The 25,619-nt window shown below is 52.4% G+C and overlaps 1 protein-coding gene and 1 long non-coding RNA gene across 3 annotated transcripts; both read left to right on the forward strand.

Annotated features, from left to right (window-relative positions):
* Nucleotides 1-3,397: 3,397 nt before the first annotated feature.
* Nucleotides 3,398-10,333, forward strand: LRRC75B (leucine rich repeat containing 75B). 2 transcript variants are annotated; one of them, XM_082354778.1, is made up of 5 exons: nucleotides 3,398-3,887; nucleotides 6,404-6,532; nucleotides 6,846-6,938; nucleotides 8,098-8,213; nucleotides 9,593-10,333. In XM_082354778.1, the coding sequence occupies exons 1-5, from the start codon at nucleotides 3,711-3,713 to the stop codon at nucleotides 10,116-10,118; spliced, it is 1,041 nt and encodes a 346-aa protein (XP_082210904.1). In that variant the 5' UTR covers nucleotides 3,398-3,710; the 3' UTR covers nucleotides 10,119-10,333. The 2 variants fall into 2 exon arrangements, with proteins under 2 accessions (XP_082210904.1, XP_082210903.1); XM_082354777.1 differs by lacking the exon at nucleotides 6,846-6,938 and having other exon boundaries at nucleotides 3,405-3,887.
* A 1,665-nt stretch (nucleotides 10,334-11,998) lies between these two features.
* Nucleotides 11,999-22,135, forward strand: LOC309611040. Its single transcript, XR_014234290.1, has 2 exons — nucleotides 11,999-16,198; nucleotides 17,224-22,135. It is a non-coding gene; the product is annotated as an uncharacterized lncRNA (long non-coding RNA).
* Nucleotides 22,136-25,619: the final 3,484 nt, after the last annotated feature.

Genomic DNA, 25,619 nt, shown 5'->3' on the forward strand with positions numbered 1-25,619 from the left:
CCGGCCCTGTCCAGCAGCCCCTACCTCTACACCCCCTCCCGCTCACCACACCTGACCCCCAGCCCCCCGCACCGCCCCCTCTCACCTGGCAACTTCGCAGGGTCCCCAGCCGCTCTACTACTGCATCCTCAGTGCTCTGAGCACATCCCTCCCCCACTGAAAAACCCTTCAAAGGTTCACGTGGCCCTCCAGATAAATTCCTGTCAGCTGGGGCCTGCCCCTTTCTCTGTGCGATTCACCCACTGCCCTACTGCTGGGACTTTTCCATCAGGCCCCAACCTCAACGCCACCGCCTCCTCATTGAAGCCCTCCTCTGTCTCCTGGTCTGATGTCTTCCTGGGCTCCAGCAGTGTCTGGGACCCCCATCACAGCTCCCCACCTCCGCTGTTCCTTTAACCTCCTGCGTGTTTGTCTCTGAAGTATCCACAGGGCCCAGTGATCATCAGTAAATGTAAGTATAATGGCTGTCAGGTGGCTGGGTGGATTCGGCATGAAGCCACGGAAGATTGATTAGAGCCTACACATGCCACGTGCATGTGTGCTGGACGCTTTCCTTGCTGCGTCTAATCCTACACCTTTGCCAGATGGGCATTCTATTTTCCCCATTTTACAGAGGAGGAAACAGTTTTGCAGAAGCTACTGTAGTGGGCTGAATAGTTTTCCCCAAAATCTACATCCATCTGGGAGCTCTGAATGGGACCCTATTTGGAAATAGAGTCTTTGTAGAAGTCATTAGTTAAGATGAGATCATCCTGGGTTAAGGTAGGCTCTAAATTCAAGGTAGGCTCCCTGTAAGAAGGGAGACACACAGACACAGTGAAGGAGGACTTGTGGCCATGGAGGCAGAGATTGCAGTGAAGCAGCTACAAGCCAAGGAAGGCCGAGGACTGCTGGCCATCACCAGAAGCTGGCAACGGGCAGAGAAAGATGATTCCCTAGCACCTTCAGAGAGCACAGCCCCGCCAACACCTTGATTTCAGACTTCTGGCCTCCAGAACTGGGAGAGAATACATTTCTGTCGTTTTAAGCCATTATCAAGTTTGTGGTAATTTGTTATGACAGCCACAGAAAACTAATACCACTAACTACCTTGCCCATGTTTATATACCCCAAAAGAGGGCAGGTCCAGGGGATTAGGAGCTGGGGCCTGAGCCTACACCTGTGACCCCCGTGGTGACTCCTAGCCCTGCAGGAAGCTCACAACCTATTCCTTAGAGCCAGATCCAGGGGAAACTGTCTCCATAGACTGTCTGTCTGCTTTCTTCCTCCTAGTGAGTTCCGAATCCATCCTGCATCCGTCTCTGCAGTGGCTGCCAGGAGGCTCAGTGGCACCTGGCTCCTTGCTGAGGTACCATCAGCCCTGGGCTGCCCTTCCTCCTCCTGGGCTTGAAATATCCCACTGGGTGGGTAGAGAAGACGCCCGAAGGTGGGACAGGTCCAGCTGCAGCACCAGCCACAGCCCTCCACCCCACCTGCTGGGTCATCAGGACCCTGCTTCCCTGTCATTCCACCTGCGCCACCAGCTGTCGGTGCTACTTGTCTCCTGGAAGTTCCCACTTGGGGCCCAAGATGCCCCCAGCAGGGCCTGGGGTCCGTCCACCTGACTCTCTGGCTCCCCAACCTCCCACCTCGCTGGCTCTCAGGGGTGGTAAGGCTGCCCCGAGAACCCCTGAACCTCCACATCAGCCCTGGGGGCTGAGAGGGCAACACCACAGCCCCCCACCTACAGAGTCTCCCCAAACACAGCTCAGCTGCCCAGGACAACTCCAGGGAGAGGGGCCAGCAGGCTTTAGTTAAGCATACATGGAGGCCGGCCAGTGGGGGGACAATGCTCCCACTCCCGAGGGCACAGCTCCGTCTCTGGGGTCCCCTGTCCCAATCAGGTTAGGCCAGAAAGAGTTAACCTCGCCACCCCCCATAGGAGGCTGAGGGAGGCCCATGCAGGGATTTGGGCCCAGATGCCACCCCTCCCTCCTTTCCTGGAAAATGTTCTCCAGGAATCTCTCAGCCAAGGACACAGAGGGTGGGGCAGGGGGTGAGGGGTGGGGCTGGGGAGCAGTTCTCCACTTTCCATGGGACTCCAAGCTCTGGGCATACCCCCTCGGCCGCTGCCTGATGCCCCCCCTTCATGACATCCAGGCTCAGCCCTCCTTTGCCTCCCTCCGCCCCCGCCCCCCCAACCTCGGCCTTCTCGCTTTTGAGGCGACAATGTCCAGACCTGGCTCAGCCTCTGGAAGGATATGGTCACGATCTGGGAATCATCCCAGCTCTGGCTCCAGCCCTGAGATTGGGGTGGGGGAGGTCTTACCAGCCTGCCAGCTCTGGGTGGGGGTCTGCGAGGCCCCTGGGGCAACGGGGCTGCTGCTGAAGTCTCTGGCTCAGTTTAGCGACAGCACCTTCCTGGAGGAAGGCAGGCCGGGCAGTCATGCAGGTTTGCCAGGGAGGAAACCTGTGGTGCCAAGGTGGCCCCAGGACAAAGCTGGCTACATAGCAGGGAAGGGAGGTGTCTGGGTCCAGTCGCAGATGGAAGGAAAGAAGGGGGTCCAGGATAGGAAGGCCCCAGGAACAGGCCCAATGGGGGCGCCCAAGCAGGCAATGACAAGGGCTGGGGTTCAGTGGGTGGTCAGGCCCTCTGCCTTGTCTCAGGGGCTCAGCCTCAGGGCACCACAGAGCCCAGCACTCTGTCTTGGACACAGTCCTGGGGGGGCAATTCTTAACTCAGAAGAAGGAGCCTAACTCTGCCTTCACTTACCACAGGCCCTCGGACAGCCTCCCCTCCCCCTATCGCTGTCCATGATCAACCCCCTGCACCCGTGCCCAGCTACACTGTCCTCCCAGGCCGGACACACCCTCCTTGCTGTGGAGGTCAGGGTCTGGAGCCCCCTACCCTGGGAATGTGAGGGGCCCAGAGCTGGGTGGGGGGTGCTATAAGGGGCAGCAAGCCTCCAACAAAGACCCCTCCAGCTAGTGGGTTCCTGGCTCAAACCTGGTCCCTGGAGTAGCCAGCCCCCACCCCATACACTTTCCCCACTTCTGTCACGGGGAAGACTGAAGCAGGGGCAGGTGCGGCTGGCCTGCTGCCAGCCTGCCCACAGCCAGGCTGAGATAGTTAACCAGCATCCCCCATCCCATTTATCTCCCAGGTGGCTGGCAGAGGAGGCCGGCCTGCCCAAGTCTGCCCCCAACCAAGCAAGGAGGGGTGATAAACATTTGTCAACTCATTAGTGTCCACGCAGGGTGGACAGGTCAGATGCTACAACTGCTCGCTGCGGTTGGGGCGGGCGAGATTCTGAAAGCAGGCGCTGGCACTGTCTAAAGCTGGCAAACGGCAGCGGAACCCCCACCCACCCCGCCCTGACTCCAAGTCCAGTGCTCTTTGCCCCGCCAAAGCGACTGTTCCACAATCAGCACGGGGGCGCGGAGCCTTTAAAGGCGCCGAGCGCCACCTCGTCCCGGCGGCTCCTGTTCCTGGCGACAGGGCTCGAGCCAGGTCTAGCGCGGGCGAGGGCCTCCTCCAGCGACACCCCCAAACCGAGTGTGGGAGCTCCGGGGCCCCCAGCAGGAACCCTCCCCCCTTCCTCCGCTTCGGCCCGGCCGGGGCGCGCAACCTCGGATCCCGCGCTCCCCGCCCGGAGCATCCCGGGCGGGGCCAGGGGCGGGGCGCAAGCGGCCCTTCCTCCAGCCGGCTCGGTGCCCGCCGCGCGGCGACCATGGGGGCGCGGCTGGGCCGGCGGGCCGGGCCCGAAGCGGGCTCGGAGGCTGGGGCGGCGGCGGGGTGCGGGCCGGCGCCCTATGAGCGCCGGGTGCGCTGGCTCCGCGAGATCCAGTCCACGCTCCGCGAGCGGCGGCCAGAGCGCGCCCAGCAGCTGCTGCGCCTCCTGCGCCAGGTGAGAGAAGCAGCCAAGCAGCCGGCCGGCCGGCCGGGGCTGGAGACCGAGGAGGGGCCGGGAGGAGATGCGGAGCTGGCCTCGGGCGCGCGGGCCGGGCGGGTTCCGAGGGGAGGGGACGACTGGCTTCAGGGGGTGGGGGTCTTGTCTGGGCCGGAGGGCGAGGGAGGGAAAGCAGTCAGCTAGAGTTGTGGGGTCGGGGGGACTGTGAGTGTGGAGGGGGTCCCATGACTGTATGCGTCTCTGGGGTTTGAGGTCAGTTGTGGGTGTTGAGGGTGCTCCCAAGCCTGGAGCTATGAGTCCACATTCAGGCCCTGCCAAGAAAGGAGGGCGGCTGGGAAGAGGGCAGGTGGGGGTGAATCATCTTGTATTGAGGGACAATGGGAAGAGGATGGTTCCCCCCTCCAGGGTGAAGGGAGGCGCTGCACTGGACCCCGGAGCAAGGACCTGGGGAAGGGACAGCCCAGCTGGTCAGCGGGTGCAACCTCTCCACGTCAGCTCAGACAAAGCCACAGCACACAATGCCCATCCTCCTAGCAGGCAGCTCTCGCCCATTGAGTACACACACCTGGCATCTGTACATCACAACATCACATCACGACGGGCGGGGGCTCTGGTTCCACATACACCAGGTACCTGAGTCCCATATCCCTAGCCCTGGGTTGCCTTAAGAGACATGAGGTCTGATCCCAGCATCACCACTGAGCAAGCCACTCCTCTCTCTGCCCACATCCCTATACCCTGCAGCAGCTGCCACCACAATCTGCCCCATCCTGTAAGCCGAAATCAGCTGTGCCGGTGGTCTTTGACCTGCAGGTGGATGATTGGGAAACTGAGGCTTGGAGAAAAGCAGTGAGCCTAGGGCCACAGAGCAAATTGGGGGCCAGCCAAGGCCAGAGCTCACCCTCCAGTCTCCCAGCTCTGCTCCTCCTGCTGCACTGGGTTTCATTTCTCTGGGCTCAGCAGGCTGGAAAGGTGGGGCTGGCCCTTTAAGAGGAGCTGTCCACATCAGCAGAAGGCAGGCTGCGGTCTGGGACCCTGACTGGGTCAGCCCAGGCTCACCAGCCATCCTTCCCTTCTACTGGATCCTCCCTAGCTGTCATCTCCAACTTGAGCCGTGTTTAAAATGCAAACAACAGAGCAGCACAAATCAGCCAGAGACTATTCAGAGGCACTATCTCTGTCCAGCATGGCGTCTGCAGCCCAAGGCACCAGCTGGAAATTTTAGCTGGGGAACGAGCTAGGTTGCCCACTGGTGTCCCAAAGGTTGGAATTTGAGGCCCAGTGAGGGGCCTGTCCTGCCCCATAACCTTCAGGGACTCTGCAGTTATGGACCTTGGTCATTCTGGCCTGGCCTGGCCTACTGTGCCCTGGGCTTATACACAGAACATGTTACTCCCTGGCTTGGGGAGGGCCCACATGGGGTCTCGAGGCCCCTCCTGGCTGTGCCTGTCCCATCAGCTTGTCGGCATATCCTCTAAACGGACCCCCTAAAGGACACCACGCCAGGCCTATGGGAATAACAGGAGGAAGAGGCCAAGGGGTGAAGGCAGGAAGGCCAGGGCAGGCCAGGGACCTGACGGTGGGATCTGTGTGAGGGGTGGGAGGCTTGGAGGCTGGACAGGAAGGCTGGTGGGTGAGAGAGGGTGTGAAGGCCAGGCCACGGGGAGTTCTGAGACTGCAGGCTGTGTGCGAGTCTCTGCCATCACACAACCTTGAGAGCATTTGGTTTCCACTGAAGGGGTTAAGGGGTCAAGTGTGTGTTTCATAGAGCTGGCTCTGGCAGCATTAGGGTGGACGGGAAGGGTATCAGGAGGCCGGGAGCCCCGGGAGGAGGCTGTGAGGGGATGAGGCCTGAAGCTCCTTGAGCAGTGGGTTGGGGTGGGGAGAGCTGGGCAGAGGAGGGATGAGAGAAGAGTGTGGGGTGATTCCTGGGCTCTGGCCCAAGTGCCTGGGAAGATGGGATGGTGGCACCCTTTACTGAGCGGAGGCACAGGAGGCGAGACACACCCAGTCTGAGCTGCCTTTGTGTCGTATGAGCTGAGAGAGAGAGAGTTCCACCCTGACAGGAACAGTCTGGACCCGTCAGCAAAGAGGTGGCAGCCGCAGCTCAGGAGTGCTCGGGGATAGGTGGATAGAGGCAGGGGGCCCAAAGGGAATGAGGAGGGCAGGGGCATTTGGGGATATCAAGGAGCCCCAGAGAATCCCCCAGACAAGCCCAATCCCAGAGGAGCCAGGGGGCCTCAGCAGAACGTTTCACCTCCAGGGAACCAGTCTAAGGGTTCCCAGACCCACTTACCGCCTCCCTGAGGCCCCCGATGCACCGACCCTCTGCTCATCCAAAGGGTCCACCTGCCCCGGACAGTTGGCCCATCGCCACTGTGGGGAGGGCTCCAGCAAGCCTCAGGGGGGAAATGGAGAGAGGGGAACGGATGTGAGAGCCTCTGGCTGGCTGGGATGGGGGCTAGGGGAGGGAGGCCTCGACCCCTGGCTCACTCCACTCTCACTACCTGCAGGACCTGGGCCTCGAGGGGACCCTCCTCACAGACATCCTCTACAGGAATGTGGCCTTCCTCAATCTGGTGGACCCCATCTCCCACGACCTGCTTGTGAACCTGGCCCGGGACCTACAGTGCCCCAAGTCGGTGAGGCACGGGCCCCAGGCTGGGTAGTGTGGTTGACAGGCCAGAAGAGCCCAGAGCTGGGAGCTAGGATCTGGGCCTTCACCTGGTCTGCTGCGTGGCCTTAGGTGGGTCACTGTCCCTCTCTGGGACCTGATGCCATTTTCAGTGTATGAGGCTGGCCAGCAGCTGGAGCACATGGGAACTCTGCTTTCCCAGCCCTGGAAAGTCATCTGTTGGGTAGACCCGTTTCCTCTTTTTTTTTTTTTTTGGCCCTGCAGCACAGCATCCAGTATTTTAGTTCCCTGACCAGGGATTAAACCTGTGCCCCCTGCAGTGGAAGCACGGAGCCCTAACCACTGGACCGCCAGGGAATTCCCTAGACCCGTTTCCTGAATTTCAGCACTGTGCGCCAGGCCCTGGGACCCAGGCAGGTAGTCGTATGGGGACCCTTCGGGATACAGGACATTCTGACAAATCCACTGATGTAACCAGGCTCCCAGCCCCTGAGTCCCAGAGCCAGAAGAGAGCGCCCTTGGCTGGAACCCCTGTCCACATGTTCCCACTGCGTCCCACAGCAACTCAAGCCACAAGAAAATCCCTCCTCGTGTTGAGCTGGCACCTGCCACCTGCAGCCTTGACTCCCCTCCTGCCACCGCGTCTGCCCAGAACACCTGTCCCCACCTGCTATGTTGGCACCTGCGGACGTCCTGCCATAAGCATGGAAGGTGCCGCACTCCTGACACAGCCTGTGGCCGGCCCCCAGCCCCCGGCCCTTTGTCACAGTGAGCCCCCGTGTGAAACAGGAATGCCCACTCTGGGCCCTGCCAGCTCTGAACTGCCACGTCCAGGTGCACTTGTCACTGAGGGGTCTCTGAGGCTAGCCTAGAGCCATCGCGGTGACCCCTGGGGCTTGCTGCCACTGTGTGTGCCCGCTGTTAACAGAGGGACTGGATAAAAGAATGTGCTGGGTGGTGGAGCGTGCTTAGTGCCAGCTTGTGGAAAGCAGTCCACCCCGCATCCTGCCCGAGCTGGGCCTCTGCAAGGGCCCACTTGGGAGCCAGAGAGAGCCAGGTGGTGGTGCTGGAAAATGGTAACCCTCCCCGCTGGCAGCCCAGACCCAGGCCCCACGGGTGCGGTCTCGCTTGGAGAGTGAGAGGAAGAAGAGCGTGCTGACCTGGCTTGTTCCTATTCCCTGGGGGTGGCGTCAGTGGAGCAGGGCTCCCTGGAGAGGCCTGGTCCTGCCTCCCCCTGTGGTGAGTCCCAGGGAGGCACCGAGGGTAGACAGGGAGCCAGCGGCTGATAGCCCGAGACTCTGGCCCAGGGCCTGAGGACAGGGAACAAGGGCCCATTGTCTAGGCTTCCTCCCGCCGGGCACCACGGGCCTCGGACCAGCCTGTCCAGCTCCCAGTGGGCAGCCTCCCCTGGCTCTGTGCCAGGCCACGGGGCAGGGGGGCGGGGGTGGAGGGGGAAAGCCAGTGGGCGGCTCAGTGATCCGTGATGAATGGCTGTGCGCATGCACACACTTGGGTCCCCAAGGCCTGGGGGCGCACAGGGCTCTGCCTCCCCTGACAGCGCTGCCCCCGCAGGACTATGAGCTCTGGAAGTCCTCGGACAAGACCTGCCGGCAGCTCATCTACCACCTCACCCCTCACTCCAAGTGGCAGCAGGGGTCCAGCCTGCCCCGAAGGAAGACCCAGAGCTGGTAAGGGAGCCCAGACACAGCCCAGCCGCCTGGCCCCTGGGGGTCCCTTCCCAGGCCTCTGTCAACAAGAGCTGGGGCCTGAAATCCCACCCTGCAGGCCCTCACCCTTGGCTGCATCACAGCCCGTCACTGGCCAGTGGCAATGGAGGCGGATGCTCCCCAAGGCCAGCTCCTGGCCTTGACTGACTGCCAGTCAATGGAGGTGACTGCCTCCTGCCATCTGCCTGTCCCTCAACGCCCCGCCTGTCACAGGGCCTGGCCCCCCTGGGGGCCTCAGCTGGAGTCAGCAGTCCCTAGGACAGGCTGGGAGGGAGGTGGAGTCTGGGTCATGATTCCCATTTTCCAGGGAAGGAAACTGAGGCCAGGGGAGGCAGAGTGTCTTGCCCAAGGCCACACTGCCCTGCTTCCTGAAGCCCTCTGGGGACTCTTTGCCAGGCTGCCTGAAGCTGAGGCCTCCACGGCCAGCCCAGCAGCTCACTCTGCAACGGGGTCCCCCTTAGTCACTCCATCACAACCTCGTGGCCACAAACTCAGCCTGGGAACAGGCCACTGGCACCTGGGCCCCGGTGCTCTCCCCTGCTTGCTCCCCAACCTCCTGCCCCCTCCCTCAGGCCTGGTGGCCCATGCTGAGCCTGGAGCCCATGGGGTTGTTCCCTGCCTTGGCAGGTGAGGGCCCTGGAGGTGTTCCCACCTCTGTCAGCCCCCAGGCAGGCCCATGTTCAAATGACAGGAGAGAACTAGAGGGGGTTCTGGGGGTAGTGGGGGACCGTCCTCAGTCTCTAAACCTCCCTTCCAGCTTAGGACACAGGGAGCCCTCCCCTAGGGCAGATCCCACCCACATCCCCCAACATGGCCCTCTTGCTTACCCTGGGCCTGTTCCCACATCTATCCTTATTCCAAAAGGGTCAACCTTAGAGGAGGCACGTGAAAAAAAAGCATGGGCTCAGGGGTCAGAACACCCCGATTTGGAGACCTGGCTCCCCCTTAGTGGTGTGTGACCGTGGAAGGGTCACGTCACCCCTCCAAGCACCCGTTTGCTCCTCTGCAGAATAGGATAATCATTCCCACCCCACTGAGTTGGCATAAAAATAAGAGACAACAGATGTAACAGGTGTGGTGATGCAAGCACACAGAGGGTTTTTGTAACAGCTCATGGAGCCTTAATGCAAGTGCATCTAATCCTCACAGGCAGGTCACCTCTTAACCAAAGGGGACTAAGGCTCAGAGCGATTCAGAGTATTGCCCGTGGCCACTCATCTAGAAAGTGGCCATCTGCAGGGCCTGGGCCTTGCTGCCCTGCGCTGCCCTGACGGAGGGGTCACTGTCTGAGGCAGGTGGGGCCCTTGCTCAGTCCCTCCCCACCCTCGACCCTCCCGCAGCCTCAAGAGCAACCTCCAGAAGACTCTGCCGGCGGGGGAGACCGTGAACCTATCGGGGATACCACTGTCAGTACAGGACGTGCAGCATATCATGCACTACCTGGGCAGCCAGGGCGCCAGGCTGGCAGTACTGGACCTGAGCTTCACGGGGCTGAGTGATGAGCTGCTGCACCAGCTGCTGCCCAGCCTCTGGACGCTGCCCCGCCTCACCCAGCTTCTGCTCAACGGCAACCGGCTGACGCGGGCTGCCGCCCGTGAGCTCACTGAGGCCATCAAGGACACCACCAAGTTCCCGGTGCTGGCCTGGGTGGACCTGGGCAACAACGTGGATGTGGCCTCCCTGCCCCAGCCCCTGCTGGTTGGCCTGCGCCGGCGGCTAAGCCAGCGCACCTCGCTGCCCACCATCTACGAGAGCCTGGACCCAGAGCCTGAGGGTGGCGTGGCCGGGGCCACGGCCCTTGCCTCCACCTGGGGCTCTGCAGCTGCTGGGCCAGGGCCCGAGCCCCAGGCCTGCTGCACCAGGTGACCCGCCGCCCGCCCTGGCTCCTTCCTGACTGGCAAAGCACTCGAGCACATGGGAGGGGGTGATGGAGGTGGAGTTACCCCCCAGGACCCAGATCCAGTGCACAGAGGAGGATGGGCTCATTGGAGACTGGATGGTCGGTCCAGGCTGGAGTCTCAGCCTTCCCTCAGCAGGCACCTACTGTGCAGACCCCACAATAAAGGCTGTTGCCACCTCCACCTCAGCCTTTCTGCATTGTGGGCGTCAGGGCCACTGAGCACCAGCCCTGCGGCTGAGTTTGGGAGAAGGGGTGGCTGGGACTCAGGGGCCTTGCCTGCCCAAAAGGGAGGGACCAAGCTCACACTGATCTCCCCTGGGTGCTCCCTGGGCAGGGTTCCCATGGAAACCAAAGAAGGGGGGAGGGTCCGTCTGTGGTCGGGGAGTTAGAGGAGGCCTCCAGAGACCTGGCACTCACGTCTGGGCAGTGCTTGGGCACTTTGAGGAAGGAGCAGGGGAGGAGCAGTTTGGGAGCCCAGAGAGGAGCGCAGGCTGCTGACCTCCCCACCAGGGCCCCCTGGGCTGGGCACGAGACTGTGCAGACAGGGGGCAAGGATCATTTCCCACAGGGCACAGCACTGCCCACCAGCCCTGGTACCCACCCCCCAGGCCTCCTGTACTTGGCGAGTGGGCAACTCCATGGGGTGGGGGAGGAGAGACATCAGGCCAGAGACAAAGAGCTCTGTGTTCCCTCCAGGCCCTGGGGGCCCACATGCAGAGTCCTCCCCCCATGCGGGACCCCAAGGGAGCATGCAGGGGTGAGGTGGGCACGGCCCACAGAGGTGGGGGGCCCCAGGGGAGAGCAGTACTGGAGCTGCCCCAGCAGGGAGCCGTCTCCTGTCTTCCCCAAGCAGCACAAGGGCAGGCTCCAGACCAGACACCACAGTCACCTCCCAGCCCAGTGTGCGGAGCTGGAGTTCAGCCCCACTAGGAGTTGGGCCGGGACAAGGAAGGAATTTCGAGGTGTCGGGTGGACTGAGGCTGCAGCAGGGGAGCCAGGGCCCAAGGCTCCCCTGCAGCGCTGGGAGGTCAGGACTAGGGTAGCTGGATCCTGCAGCACGAGGAGAGACCCGGCAGCGGAGAGAGCCCCACAGGCCAAGGAGAAGGTGGGGGTCCCCCGGGCCCACATCCCTGGGCCCACCAGCTGACCTTCCCCCATAGCTCTGGCCCACAGGGGACTGTGAGTCAGCACTGATTACACACGTCCCCAGGCAGCCGGATGCACAACGGCCTCTTGGGACAGAAGGGAGATGGCCAAGAAGGGTGACGTCGGTCCCAGGACCAACAAGAGGCAGTGAGGAAAAGGAGCTCCTCTCCTGCGCTGCCTGCCAGCCCCGAGGTCAGGCCCAGCCGCCCTCACTGCTTTTGGCGGAACCCCTATCGGGAGAAAGCCAGAAAGGCATGAGGAGCACCCGGTTCAGCCCAGGTCTGCTTCCTCTCCGGCCCCCGGTCTCTCCTCTCCTCTGTCCACCATCCCTTCCAGCTCTCAATGCTCCATCCTGGGGTCCTGGACCCTCCCTGGCCTCCTTGCTTTAAAGACATGAGCCTGCGCAGTGGCTTGGGAGCCACAGAAGTATCTCCCTGTGTCCCCTGCTCTGGGACAGGGGGCTCAGGCTCCCCAGGGGAAGGCAAAGCGGGTGGGGGTAGAAGGGGCCACAGAGAGGAGAAGGATGAGGAAGCCGGCCCAGGGCCGGGCAAGCTGATAAGCCCGTGTCCTGCAGCTCCCGGCTGGAGAAACGCCAAGCTGTCTGTGTCCCTCCTGCCCCTCGCTCCCTGCCCATCCCTGGCCCTCATCTGCCCACAAACGTTGAATGTGACGAACATGACCACTCAAAGAGATTCTTACCAGGATGGTGTGAGGACCTTGGCCGGGTGTTGCCAGGCGAGCTCTGGGAGAATCCAGGCGGAGACAGCTGTTCTCAAGCTCCCCGCCTCTCAGGTGGATGCACGCAATGCACTGGCTGGGTCGGAGCATGAAACAGCTGGAGAGAGACAGGCTGCCCTTGTTCCCACGCAGGTGTCCAGGGCCCCTTTGAGGGGTCCTTACGACCACCAGCGAGGCTACTCTGCAGGCAGGGACACCCCAGTAAGTCACGCAGCCTGGTGGGCAGAGTGTGCCCTCCAGGCCGGCTCCAGCCCGAGTTCCAGACCAAGGAGGCGCTAGGTGGGCCTCGCTTGGGCCAGTCCTCTCCTAGGCCCAGTCTCGGAGGCAGACAGACCTGGCCTGGTCCCACCGTGTCACCTGCTGGTGGTGTGGTCCCCTCGGGGTCTGTTCCCTCATCTTGGGAATGAGGCTCACGAAGCCTCCCCTTATCCTGCTGGAGTGAGGCTGAAACAAGGATTGGAAAGTGCCTGCCGCGTGGGGGGCACAGGGCAGATGCTCTGTAGTGTCAGTGGGGCCTCCACCCAGGGCTCTCTGGGTGGGAATGGCAGGAGCCCAAACCTCGGGACTAGACAGGGCTGAAGCCATTTATTTATTTAAGAGTGCTTCTGTAGCCTCTCTCGGGGCCAAGCACTGTTGCAATGGCTTTACACCCCTTTAATTCTCTTTGCACTTGTAGGAGGTGAGTGCTATTACCACCTCCGTTTTGGAGGTGAGTGAGCTGAGTCAGGGAGAGGTTGAGTGACCTGTCCAAGGTCAAAGGGCTAGAACTGGAGATGCCGAGAAGTGAGCCAGGTGGCCTGGCTTTAGTCTGGGATGCTAACCCCTGCCTGCTTCACCCAAATTCCTGCCAGGGGAATTCCACCAAGCCCTGCCAGAGGCCATTCGAGGCAGGAGACATCACGGTGGCCCTGCTGGCAGGTGCCCTGCAGTGGAGAGCGACCTCCAGCTGCACTGCCCTGGAACAAGACCAGGCAGGACCTCCCTGGCCTCCATTTCCTCATGTGCAAAATGGGTGGGGAGGGGAGCCCTCTTCTGGGATGGAAAGGGAGTGGTGAGGAGTGGGTTTGGAAGTACATGTCAGACTGAGCTCCACTCTGGGGTGTGGGATTCACGCCCACTTCCGGTGGCCTGGCTGGGACAGCTGCAGGTGAGGTGCCTTCACCTCCTCAGGTCTTGCTAGGATGTTGACAGCATCAAAAGGAAAGATGTAGAAAAGATGCCTGTTCTCTGCAGGACCTCGGTGACCAACACTTGGGAACATCTGTTCTGTCCCTGAAGGGAGGACATTTGAGTCCAGATAAAGTTCTTTAAGATATGAGTCTCCACAAAGGTCAGCCTCTGCAGACAGTCTTTTTGAGAATCCAGAATCTCAGATGAATGATCATCCCAGTGGCTGATATTAACGCAGCACAGAAGTTTTTCTCTAGGTCCTGGAGAGAAAGGAAAACATACTTCTTCCTCTTAGAGATAGTTGCCAACCAACAATGGAAAGCAGTATTTCCTTTCCCAGCTGTATACTTTAATTTTATTTTTAAAAAATAATACCGGGAGTTCCCTGGTGGTCTATGGTTAGGATTCAGCACTTCCACTGCTGGGGCCCAGGTTCAATCCCTGGTCCAGGAACTGAGATCCTGCAAGCCGCGTGGCGCGGCCAAATAATAATAATAATAACAACAACAATAATGATAACAATACCTTATTTAAAAAACAATTCTTCATTGTCATACAACTAAAATACAATTAAGTACACTTCCCTGGTGGTCCAGTGGTTAAGACTCGGTGCTTCCACTGCAGGGACGCGGGTTTGATCCCTGGTCGGGTAAGTTCCACATGCCATGTGGTACAGCAAAAAATAAATAAATAAAAAACGTTAAAAAAAAAACAAACCCAATTAAGAGGACATCCCAAGTGTTACAAGTTGAAATTGTGCTACATGGCGCATTCTGACTTGTGTTTAAATCCATGAAGTAAACGTATCTGTCACACCCAAAAGTCTCCTTGTGCCCCTTGGCAATGTCTCCCTCCCACCGTCCCTTTCCCCTCCTTCCCCAAGCAACAATTGACCTGCTTTCTGTCTCTATAGATTAGTGTGCATTTTCTAGTTTTAGATATATGGAATCATACAGGGTGTACTCTTTTTTATATGACTTCTCTCACTTGGCATAATTGAAACTCCCACAGTGATGCATGTATCAATGGTCCCTTTTAATTGCTGAGTAGCATTCTACTGGATGGATGTACCACAATTCACTCACCTGTTGGTGGACATTTGTGTTGTTTCCAGTGTTTAGCTATTACAAATAAAACTGCTATGAATATCATGTACAAGTTTTTGCATGAACAGATATTTCCTTTTCTCTTGGGTAGTGATATCTCAGTGTGGTTCTCTCTTCTTGTAATATCTTTGCCTGGTTTTGGTGTCAGGGTAATGCTGGTCTCATAGAATGAGCTGAGACATATTCCCTTCTCTTAAATTTTTTGGGAACGGTTTGTGTAAAATTGATATTATTTCTTCCTTAAATATTTGATAGAATTCCTCAGTGAAGGCACACAAGCCTAAGGTTTTCTTTGTGGGAAGGTTTTCAACTACAATTCCAATTTCTTTAATAAATGTAGGGCTTTTCAGGTTAGCTATTACTCCTTGAGAGAGTGTTTGTATTTTGGATCTTTCAAAGAATTTGTCCATTTCATCTAAGTTGTGGAATTTGTTGACATGAAGTTGTTCATAACATTCTCTCTCTCTTTTTTTTGGACGTGTCGCGCAGCTTGTGGGATCTTAGTTCCTTGACCAGGTATTGAACCCGGGCCCTTGGCAGTGAAAGCGCAGAGTCCTAACCACCGGACTGCCAGGGAATTCCCTGTAACATTCTCTTTTAATATCTGTGGAATCTGTAGCAGTCACCTCTCTCATCCCTGAGATTGGTAATTTTGTCTTCCTCTTTCCGCGCCTCTCCCCCCATTGCCTGAGCAGTCTGGCTAGAGATTTATCAATTTTATTCATCTTGTTAAAGAATCATCTTTTGGTTTCACTGATTATTCTCTATAGTTTTCTATTTCATTGATACCCACTTAAATCCTTACTTGTTTTCTTCCACTTACTTCAAATTTCATTGGCTCTTCTTTTTCTAGATTTTTTTGGGGGGGGGCAGCTTGTGGGATCTTAGTTCTCCAACCATGGATTGAACCCGGGCCACGGCAGTGAAAGCACAGATTCCTAACCACTGGACCGCCAGGAAATTCCCTCTAGATTCTTTTTTTTTTTTTTGGCTGCGTTGTGTCTTGCTGTGCGTGGGCTTTCTCTAATTGCGGCGAGCTGGGACTACTCTTCGTTGCGGTGCGCAGGCTTCTCCTTGCGGTGGCTTCTCTAGTTGCGGTGCACGGGCTCTAGGCACGCGGGCTTCAGTAGTTGCAGCATGCGGGCGCAGTAGTTGTGGCGCACGGGCTCTAGGGCTCACGGGCTTCGGTAGTTGTGGTGCATGGGCTCAAGTAGTTGTGGCTCACGGGCTTCAGTAGTTGTGGTGTATGGGCTTAGTTGCTCCGTGGCATGTGGGATCTTCCCGGACCAGGGATGGAACCTGCATCCACTGCACTGGCAGGCAGATTCTTTTTTTTTAAATAAATTTATTTATTTATTTATTTTTGGCTGCATTGGGTCTTCATTGCTGTGTGCGGGCTTTCTCTAGTTGTGGCGAGTGGGGGCTACTCTTTGTTGTGGTGCGTGGGCTTCTCACTGCGGTGGCTTCTCTTGTTGCAGAGCGCAGGCTCTAGGTGCGCGGGCTTCAGTAGTTGTGGCTCGCAGGCTCTAGAGCACAGGCTCAGTAGTTGTGGCACACAGGCTTAGTTGCTCCGCGGCATGTGGGATCTTTCCAGACCAGGGATTGAACCCGTGTCTCCTGCATTGGCAGGCGGATTATTAACCACTGTGTCGCCAGGGAAGTCCCATGAAATCTTCTTGTCTGATAGTAATATAGCTGAGATCATTGACCTGAGACCTTTCTTTTTTCCTAATATAGGTGTTTACTGCTACTTAAAAAAACAAAAACAAAAACGCACGATGTACAAGCTGTGAGTGGAGTTTATCCAGTGTTTTACTGAGGACTGTAGCCCGGGAGAGAGCCTCTCAGATAGCTCAAGAAACTGTGCAGAAGAGGTAAGGGGAGAGGTCAGTATATATGTGATTTTGGCAAAGGGGGTAGGTGCAACCAAGCACACATCTCAGTAGAAGGTTGCTGCTAGTCACAAGGAATGCAAATCTTAGTTAATGATTTAGTGCTTTTCTAAGGGAAGATGCAAGAATCCAGGTTCATAAAAAATTTCTCCTGAAAATATCTAACTATCTTATGGTCTGTTCTGCCAGTTTTCCCAGAGCACGGAGTGCCTCATTCCTGATCTCTGCCCTGAACTCTTTTCAGGGTGTGTCGAAGGTCAATGGCTGCAGTGGCTTATATTCAATCCTTGTGGAGCCAAATGTCTAGTGACATTCTTTAGTGGGTAGTGCTATAAATTACTTCTCTAAGTTCTGCTTTAGTGGCATCCCACAAATTCTGATATGTTGTGTTTCCATTTTCAAGTCAGTACAGACTACTTTCCAATTTCTCTTTTGGTTTCTTCTTTGATCTATGGGTTACTTAGAAATGTGTTATTTTGTTTCCAAATATTTAGAGATTTCCCAAGGATCCTTGTGATAAATGATTTCTAATTTAATTACAGTGTGGTCAGACAACATAATATGGCTTGAAGCCTTTTGAATCTTGATAAATGTTCTGTGTGCACTTGAGAAGAATGTGTATTCTACTATTGTTGGGTGTCCTGTGTTAATCAAAGTCAAGTTGACTTACCATGTTGTTCGAGTCTACTATATCCTTGCTGATTTTCTGCTTACTTGGTCTATCAATTATTGAGAGGAGAACTGAACTCTGACTGTACTTGTATTTGTCTGTTTCTTATTTCTATCCATTTTTTGTTTCATGTATTTTGAAGCTTTATTATTAGGTGCATAAATGTTTAAGATTGCTATGGCTCCTTGATTAACTGACCCTATCATCATTATGAAATAACCTTCATTATCCCTGAAACCTACTTGTCTGATATTAATATAGCTACTCCAGCTTTCTTTTGACTAGTGTTAGCAATGGTATTCTTCCCCATCCTTTTACTTTTAACCTATTTATGTCTTTATATTTAAAGTGTTTCTGGACTTCCCTGGTGGTGCAGTGGTTGAGAATCTGCCTGCCAATGCAGGGAACACAGATTCGATCCCTGGTCTGGGAAGATCCCACATGCTGTGGAGCAACTAAGCCCATGCACAACTACTGAGCCTGCGCTCTAGAGCCTGTGAGCCACAACTACTGAGCCCACATGCCGCAACTACTGAAGCCCGTGTGCTTAGAGCCCGTGCTCCACAACAAGAGAAGCCACCGCAATGAGAAGCCTGGGCACCGCAACGAAGAGTAGCCCCCACTCACTGCAACTAGAGAAAGCCCGTGCGCAGCAATGAAGACCCAATGCAGCCAAAAATAAACAAATAAATAATAAAGTGTTTCTTGTAGGTAGCATGTAGTTGGGTTTTGTTTTTTTAATCCAATCTGACATTCTCTGCTTTTTAATTGGAGTGTTTATACCATTTACATTTACTGTGATTATTGATATGGTTAGACTTAAGCCTATCATCTTGCTATTTATTTTCTATTTACCCCATCTGTTCTTTTAAATGTATTTATTTATTTATTTTTGTCTGTGTTGGGTCCTTATTGCTGCACGCGGGCTTTCTCTAGTTGCAGCGAGAGGGGGCTACTCTTCGTTGCGTGGGCTTCTCATTGCGGTAGCTTCTCTTGCTGCGGAGCACAGACTCTAGGCGTGCCGGCTTAGGTAGTTGTGGCATGCGGGCTTCAGTAGTTGTGGCTCGCAGTCTCCAGAGCCAGGCTCAGTAGCCAGGCTCAGTAGTAGCTCATGTGGTGCATGGGCTTAGTTGCTCCGTGTCATGTGGGATCCTCCCGGCCCAGGGCTCAAACCCGTGTCCCCTGCATCGGCAGGCGGATTCTTAACCACTGCGCCACCAGGGAAGCCCCCATCTGTTCTTTGTTCCTCTTTCTCTTTTTCTGCCTTATTTTGGTATAATTATTTATTTATAAATCTCCTCTGTTGGCTTAACTCTTTTTATTGAAGTAAAATCCACATAATATAAAATTCTTCATGTTAACCATTTTAAAGTGTGCAATTGAGTTGTTTTTAGTACATTTTCCATGTTGTGCAACCATCATCACTATCTAATGACAGAACATTTTCATTACCCCAAAAAGAAACCCCATACCCATTAAGCAGGCACTCCGTATTCTCCCCTCTCCCAATCTCTGGCAATCACTAATCTGCTTTGTGTCTATGAATTTGCCTATTATGGACATTTCATATACATGGAAACGTACAATATGTGGCCTTTTGTGTCTTCTTTCACTTACCATGTTTTCATAATTCATCCATGTTGTAGCATGTGTCAGTAATTCATTCCTTTTAATGGCTAAATAATATTCTAATTGTACGGATATACCACTTTTGTTTACCCATTCATCAGCTGTTGGATATTTGAATGTTGGCATAATTCTTTGTTATTTTAGTGTTGCTTTGGGGTTTATATTATACATTTTTAAATTATCACAGACTTCAAGTAATATACCACTTCTAGTATAAGAAATTTACAGTAGTATATGTTTTCCCCTCTTGGCCTTTATGCTAATATTGTCATGCATTTTACTTTTACATGTCATAAGCGCCATAATACAATCTTCACTCGTTTGTGTAGATCCAGATTTCCATATGGTCTAGTTTTCCTTTTTCTAGAAGGATGTCCTTTAACATTTTTTGTATAGCAGGCCTCCTGGTGAGGAATTTTTTTCAGCCTTTGTGTGTCTGAAAACATTTTATTTTGCCTTCATCTTAAAAAGATTTATCCCCCCCCAGGTATTGAATTCTAGATTGATAATTTTTTCTGTCAATACTTCGAAGTTGTTGCTTCACTGTCTTCATGTTTGCATGGTTCCCAATGAGAAATGTCATCCTTATCTTTGTTCCTCTAATATAACATTTTTTTTTCTCCAGCTGCTTTTTGGAATTTTTCTCTTCACCACTGGTTTTGAGTTATGATATATGCTTTGGTGTCGTTTTCTTGTGCTTGGAGTTCATTTAGCTTTTGGGATCTGTGGGTTTATAGTTTTCATCCAGTTAGGAAAGGTTTTGGCCATTATTACTTCAAGTACTTTTTCTGTCCCCTCATCACCTCTCTTTTGGGGACTCCAACTACCCATATATTAGGAAACTTGGAGTTGTCCCAAAGCTCTTTTCTTTTTCAAATTCTTTTTCTCTGTGTGTGTCTCACCTTGGATAGTTTCTATAGCTTATGCCTTAAAGTTCATTGAGCTTTTCTTCTGTAATGTCTAATCTGCTGTGAATCCCATCCAGCTATAGAAATTCAATGAGAAGTTTCTCTTTCTCTTTTCCTTCTCCTTTCTCCTTCTGTTACACCCCCTCATCCTTCTTTTTATTTTTATTATTATTATTATTATTTTGGCTGTGCTACATGGCTTGTGGGATCTCAGTTCCCCAGCCAGGGATTGAACCCAGGCCACGGCAGTGAAAGTGCTGAGTCCTAACCACTAGACTACCAAAGAACTCCCTCGTCCTTCTTTTTAGATAGTACATGTCTCTACTTAACTTTTTGAATATCTGAAAGAGTTAAAACAACCGTCTTGGGCTTCCCTGGTGGCGCAGTGGTTAAGAATCCACCTTCCAATGCAGGGGACACAGGTTCGAGCCCTGATCTGGGAAGATCCCACATGCCATGGAGCAACTAAGCCTGTGTGCCACAACTACTAAGCCTGCGCTCTAGAGCCCATGAGCCACAACTACTGAGCCCACCTGCCACAACTACTGAAGCCCACATGCCTAGAGCCCGTGCTCCACAACAAGAGAAGCCACCGCAATGAGAAGCCCACACACCGCAATGAAGAGTAGCCCCCGCTCGCTGCAACTAGAGAAAGCCCGCAAACAGCAACAAAGACCCAACACAGCCAAAAATAAATAAATAAATTTATAAAAACAAAACAAAACAAACAAAAAACACAACCATCTTAATGTCCTTCTCTGCTACTTCTAACATCTGTGTCAGTTTTGGATGTTTTGATTATTCTTATTACGGGTTGTGCTTTCCTGCCTCTTTGCATTCCTGGTAATCTTTGACTGGATGCCAGACATTGTGAATTTTACTTTGTAGGGTGCTAGATGTTTTTATGTTCCTATAAATCTTTTTGGACTTTGTTCTAGAATACAGCTAATTGACCTGGAAACAGCGTGATCCTTTCAAGTCCTGTTTTTATGATTTGTTAGCTGGGTCCAGAGCAATGCTCAAACTAGGGCTAATAGTTCATTTACGAGGCGAGACTTTCCTGGATACTTGTCTTAAAATACATCATATTTTTGTATTATTCATGTTTAATGTTTTTTTATTCAATGTTTTAAAATTTTTAAAATGGTGCTTTGACATCTTGGGGCCTTGCTAATCCTGGAGAGACTGCCCCTCCTAGAGTTAGTTATTTCCTAGAGATAGTAAACAATTTGCCTGCACAGTATACCTTTCACATAAAAACTAACCAATCCAAAGTCTACCCGCAACGATGTTTAACTCTCACACACCAAGCCATTATCTGCCCTGCTATAAATCACCACAGGGCCAGGTACCACATAACTGTAGACTACCCCTATAGCTTAAAGCCCTCTGATTTGTTCAAATTATCCAACTCTAGACTTACTCAAACTGGCCTACGCTGCCTCACCCATGCTTTCCCTGTGGAAACCATAACAGAGGCTCTGGGCCATGCTCTCCTTTCACTCCTGCCTCTTGACCCACCTGATGTTTCCTCGTGTGACCCTGCATGGCATGGCATGCTCCCTGCTCTTGGGAATTGTAATAAACTCTTCTTTCAAGGAAGTCATCTCATGTCTGTCACCTTATTATACCTGTTTAAAATAAAATTATTGGTATAATAGTCTATCCACTATCCTGTGAGTTGAGTTTTTCTCTGGCCGGTGGGAAGGCACTGTTATAATCCTTTTTTTTTTTTTTTTTTTTAATTTTTTTTAATAATCCTTTTTGATGGTTCCTTCCCCATCCTGTTTCCTCACACTCGTATGCTGATCGGTATTCTAAATAGTCAAGAGGGATCTTCTGCAGACCTCCTGGGTCCTCTGTGCAGCTTTCTTCTCCTGCTGTTCTGTCCTATGAACTCGAGCTGCCTCCTCAACCCAGATAGCCTGGTGGTTCCGCCTGTGTCATAGTCTGGAAACTCTCACAAGGCAGTAAGCCCACCTTATTTGTTTCCCATCTCTCAGGGATTACTCTCCTTCAGTGTCCTGAGTTTTGATTTTTTTTTTGAGGTATGAGGGTAAGTCTAGGCAATTACCTCCGTCTTGGCCAGAAGCAGAAAAAATCCTGTGTGCTTTGACTTTATTTTTTTGAAAAGGTTATGAAATACTCAGCAGGTGAGTATAGAAGCTGAGACAGTATCAATGAATCAACTGAGTCTAAACCCTCCCTTGTATAGATAACAAACCAGAGGCTTAGACAGAATTGGTAGTGGAGGTAGTCAGAGCCAGAATCCATTTCTTAAGTCTTGGTCTAGTTATCTTTCTATGACATCATCCTTTGTTCTGTATCTTCTTTACCTTGCCAAGTTGTTTTCAATTTTAAAGTAGTATATTTTCCAAGAAAAGACATGTTTTTTAAAAAGAGAGAACGTGGGGCTTCCCTTGTGGCGCAGTGGTTGAGAACCTGCCTGCCAATGCAGGGGACACGGGTTCGAGCCCTGGTCTGGGAAGATCCCACATGCCGCGGAGCAACTGGGCCCGTGAGCCACAACTACTGAGCCTGAGCGTCTGGAGCCTGTGCTCCGCAACAAGAGAGGCCGCGATAGTGAGAGGCCCGCGCACTGCGATGACGAGTGGCCCCCGCTTGCCACAACTAGAGGAAGCCCTCACACAGAAACGAAGACCCAACACAGCCAAAAATAAAAATAATAAATAAATAATAAATTAAAAAATTAAAAAAAAAAAAGAGAGAACGTGCTTAAATATTCAGACCTTCATATGATCTTGAGACTGCCCCTTCCCAACTTTGGCAAAAAGTTGGATGTGTACTCTCTAGAGGGGGTTAGCTTTCTGGACTAGGAAGCCTTCCCAGAGACCTGGAAGATGAAGTGAATCTGGACATGAATGCTGAAAATCCCCAGTCCTCTTCCCCTACTGAGCTCCCAGTAGGCCAGCAGTTCAAGGTAAACCCACCTGACAAGACTGAAGGTTTCTCCAAGGAATCTGACCAGCCCAAGAGGAAAGTCCTAAAGATATGGACATTGGAGATTTACTCAAAAAAGTTCAATCAGGTCACCTTACAAACATATATTCTTTTTAATACCCTGCTCTTAAATGTAAGTAGACTACCAATGATTGCCAGGCAGCTAAGGAAAGTCTATAACATGAAAGACTAAAACAGAAAGGAGTAAGAAAACATCACGCAGGAGATGAAAGTTTCAACACAGCATATTAATTAACGTCCTCAGAGATAGGAAGATATTGCAACCCTGGAATGAGGTCCTATTTTTTTTTTTTTTGCCCGTGCCTCACGGCATGTGGGATCTTAGTTCCCCAACCAGGGTTCGAATCCGTGCCCCCTGCAGTGGAAGCGTGGAGTCTTAACCACTGGACCGCCAGGGAAGTCCCAAGGTCCTATTAAAAACAACAAAACAGGACTGGTGTTCCCTGGTGGCGCTGTGGTTAAGAATCCGCCTGCCAATGCAGGGGACATGGGTTCAAGTCCTGGTCCGGGAAGATCCCATATGCCGCGGAGCAACTAAGCCCGTGCGCCACAACTACTGAGCCTGCACTCTAGAGCCTGCGAGCCACAACTACTGAGCCTGCACGCCTAGAGCCCGTGCTCCACAACAAGAGAAGCCACCACAATGAGAAGCCCATGCACCACAAGAAGAGTAGCCCCCACTAGCCGCAACTAGAGAAAGCCTGCACACAGCAACGAAGACCCAATGCAACCAAAAAATAAATAAAATTTAAAAATTAAAAAAAAAAAAAAGAAAAATGAACCTTCAGAGAATCAACTTGGGGAAATCTACAAAGGAGATCAAAAAACAACAAAATGGGGGATAGGGGAGGCAAGGAGAGAAAAGAGGAGAAACACAGGTAAGTCCAGGAGATCCAACATCTGAATAACAGGAATTCCAGAAAGAAAAATCAGAAAACCAAAGGTAGGAAATCATTAACAAGTAATTCAAGAAAGTTTCCCAGAAATGAAGGATTAAAGTCCATTCTGAAGAGGTACAGCAAGAGCCTAGCACAATGCACCAACAGACCTTTGCCAAGGCACGTCAGTGTGAATCTCAGAACACTGGCAACAGAAAGGAGAGAGTCACAAAGGTCAGCACTCAGAACGGTCTCAGACTTCTCCACAGCAACACAAGATGCTAGATGAAAAAGTAACGATGCCTTCAAAATTCTAAAGGAAAACAAACTCCAACCTAGAATTTCATACTCAATCGAGTATGAGAGAACAAGCCACTTTCAGACATGCAACGTCTCTCAAAAAATTACTTCCCATGCACCCCTTCCACAGCAGGTCTCTACTGGACGAGGTAATAAACCATGAGAGGAAGAGGTTACACAAACAACAGGAGATTCAACAGAGGAAAGCCCATGATAACGGAAATACCTTAGGCACAAAGGAAAGCCAGTCCAGAGTGGGGCCAATCAAGAAGAAACTGATCAAATAGATGATGTATTAATGTCTATAGAGAAGTCTGAGGTTAAACCAGTGACAAGTTGACAGAAAATTAAGCCAATAAGAATGTAAGCGAATTAATTCTAGGAAAAAGAAAGTTCTGCAGGAAAGTAATCGAGTCTACCACCTGGCTCAGCTGTGATTTAAATACCCAGCCCTAATAACATAAACACTGAATATGATCTAACCAGAATTATAATATCAGGGAGGTGGGCGATGGGGAGTCCACACATGGTGGGCAGGAGGAAGGAGAAGCTGAAAGATAAATGCCTAAAACGAAACATCAGGGAGTAGCCATACAAACAGGTTTAAATTGAGACATGGAGGCAAATACAAACAACCAGCCAAGAGTTGAAAGGGACTCCCCAGAAGCAGGGGAAATGGGGGAGAGGGTCAGACAGGGCAGGAGGGCTGCTGTTTTTCATAATAAGCCTCTCAGAACTATTTGCTCTTTCAATGTAACTGATTTTTTTCTCAAGTGCAGGATATAAAACTGTTTATAAAGCTCCATGTTTTAGGTTAATCTTCTTTATTGTTTTATAAAATTTCCAGGGAATTCCCTGGCAGTCCAGTTTGGGACTCAGCTGCTGAGAGCCCGGGTTCAATCCCTGTCAGGGAAGTGAGATCACACAAGCCGTGTGGTGCAGCCAAAAATTAGAATTAAAATTTAAAAATGTAGCGCTTACATAAAATAACACACTCCACACCAGGGTCAAAATGTGGCCTTGGATATACCGAATGAGACTCATGGAGCCGTGGCAGCAAGGGCATGGTTTAAAATGCAGATTCCTGGGCTCCAATTCCAGACCAAGTAATAGGCACCTCTAGGGCTGGTGCTGTGGAACCTTCACTTCTAACAAGATCTCTAGCTGATGTGGAAACCACTGCTCTAACTCACTATATTACTAATTCAGGAGGCTCAATTAAGAAGCCAATAAATCAATGTCTAAATCAAGGGGAAGGGGGAGGGTATTCCAGACAGGGCACTATGGGTATCATAACTTCTACCTGAAAGAAACCCACTCTATATGTAACTCAATGTGCATGTTTCTTTTCTTATCAGAACAAGTTAACTCTTTGTCACATCTAAAACAAACTAACTCCCTTCCACAGTGAGTTCACTGGAAACCACCCCATGTGCAGGAAACCCTCCACTGGAGCAGCACTGCTTGTGGAGCCACTGGCCACACTGCATCCGAATGTATCAGAGGAGCTGGGGGTGGGGGAGCAAGAGACACAACACAGGGGCTGCTCTTGGGCGGAACGGTCTTGTTAGCTGACAGACCCAATGATGCTCACTCTCCTCAAGTTATTACAGGAATGATACAAGGTCTGTCACCATGTGGTTGTGTCATGACCACAAGACAAAGCTTACTAGAAAATCTCTACTTGATACAGATGGCCAACACATGAAAAGATGCTCAACATCACTAATTATTAGAGAAATGCAAATCAAAACCACAATGAGGTATCACCTCACACCAGTCAGAATGGCCATCATCAAAAAAATCTATAAACAATAAATGCTGGAGATATAAATGCTGGAGAGGTTGTAGAGAAAAGGGAACCCTCTTGCACTGTTGGTGGGAATGTAAATTGATACAGCCACTATGGAGAACAGTATGGAGGTTCCTTAAAAAACTAAAAATAGCACTACCATATGACCTAGCAATCCCACTACTGGGCATATACACTGAGAAAAACATAATTAAAAAGGATACATGTATCCCAAAGTTCACTGCAGCACTATTTA

Source organism: Balaenoptera borealis, assembly GCF_965194805.1.
Source record: "Balaenoptera borealis genome assembly, chromosome: 14".
Taxonomy (NCBI): Eukaryota; Metazoa; Chordata; class Mammalia; order Artiodactyla; family Balaenopteridae; genus Balaenoptera; species Balaenoptera borealis.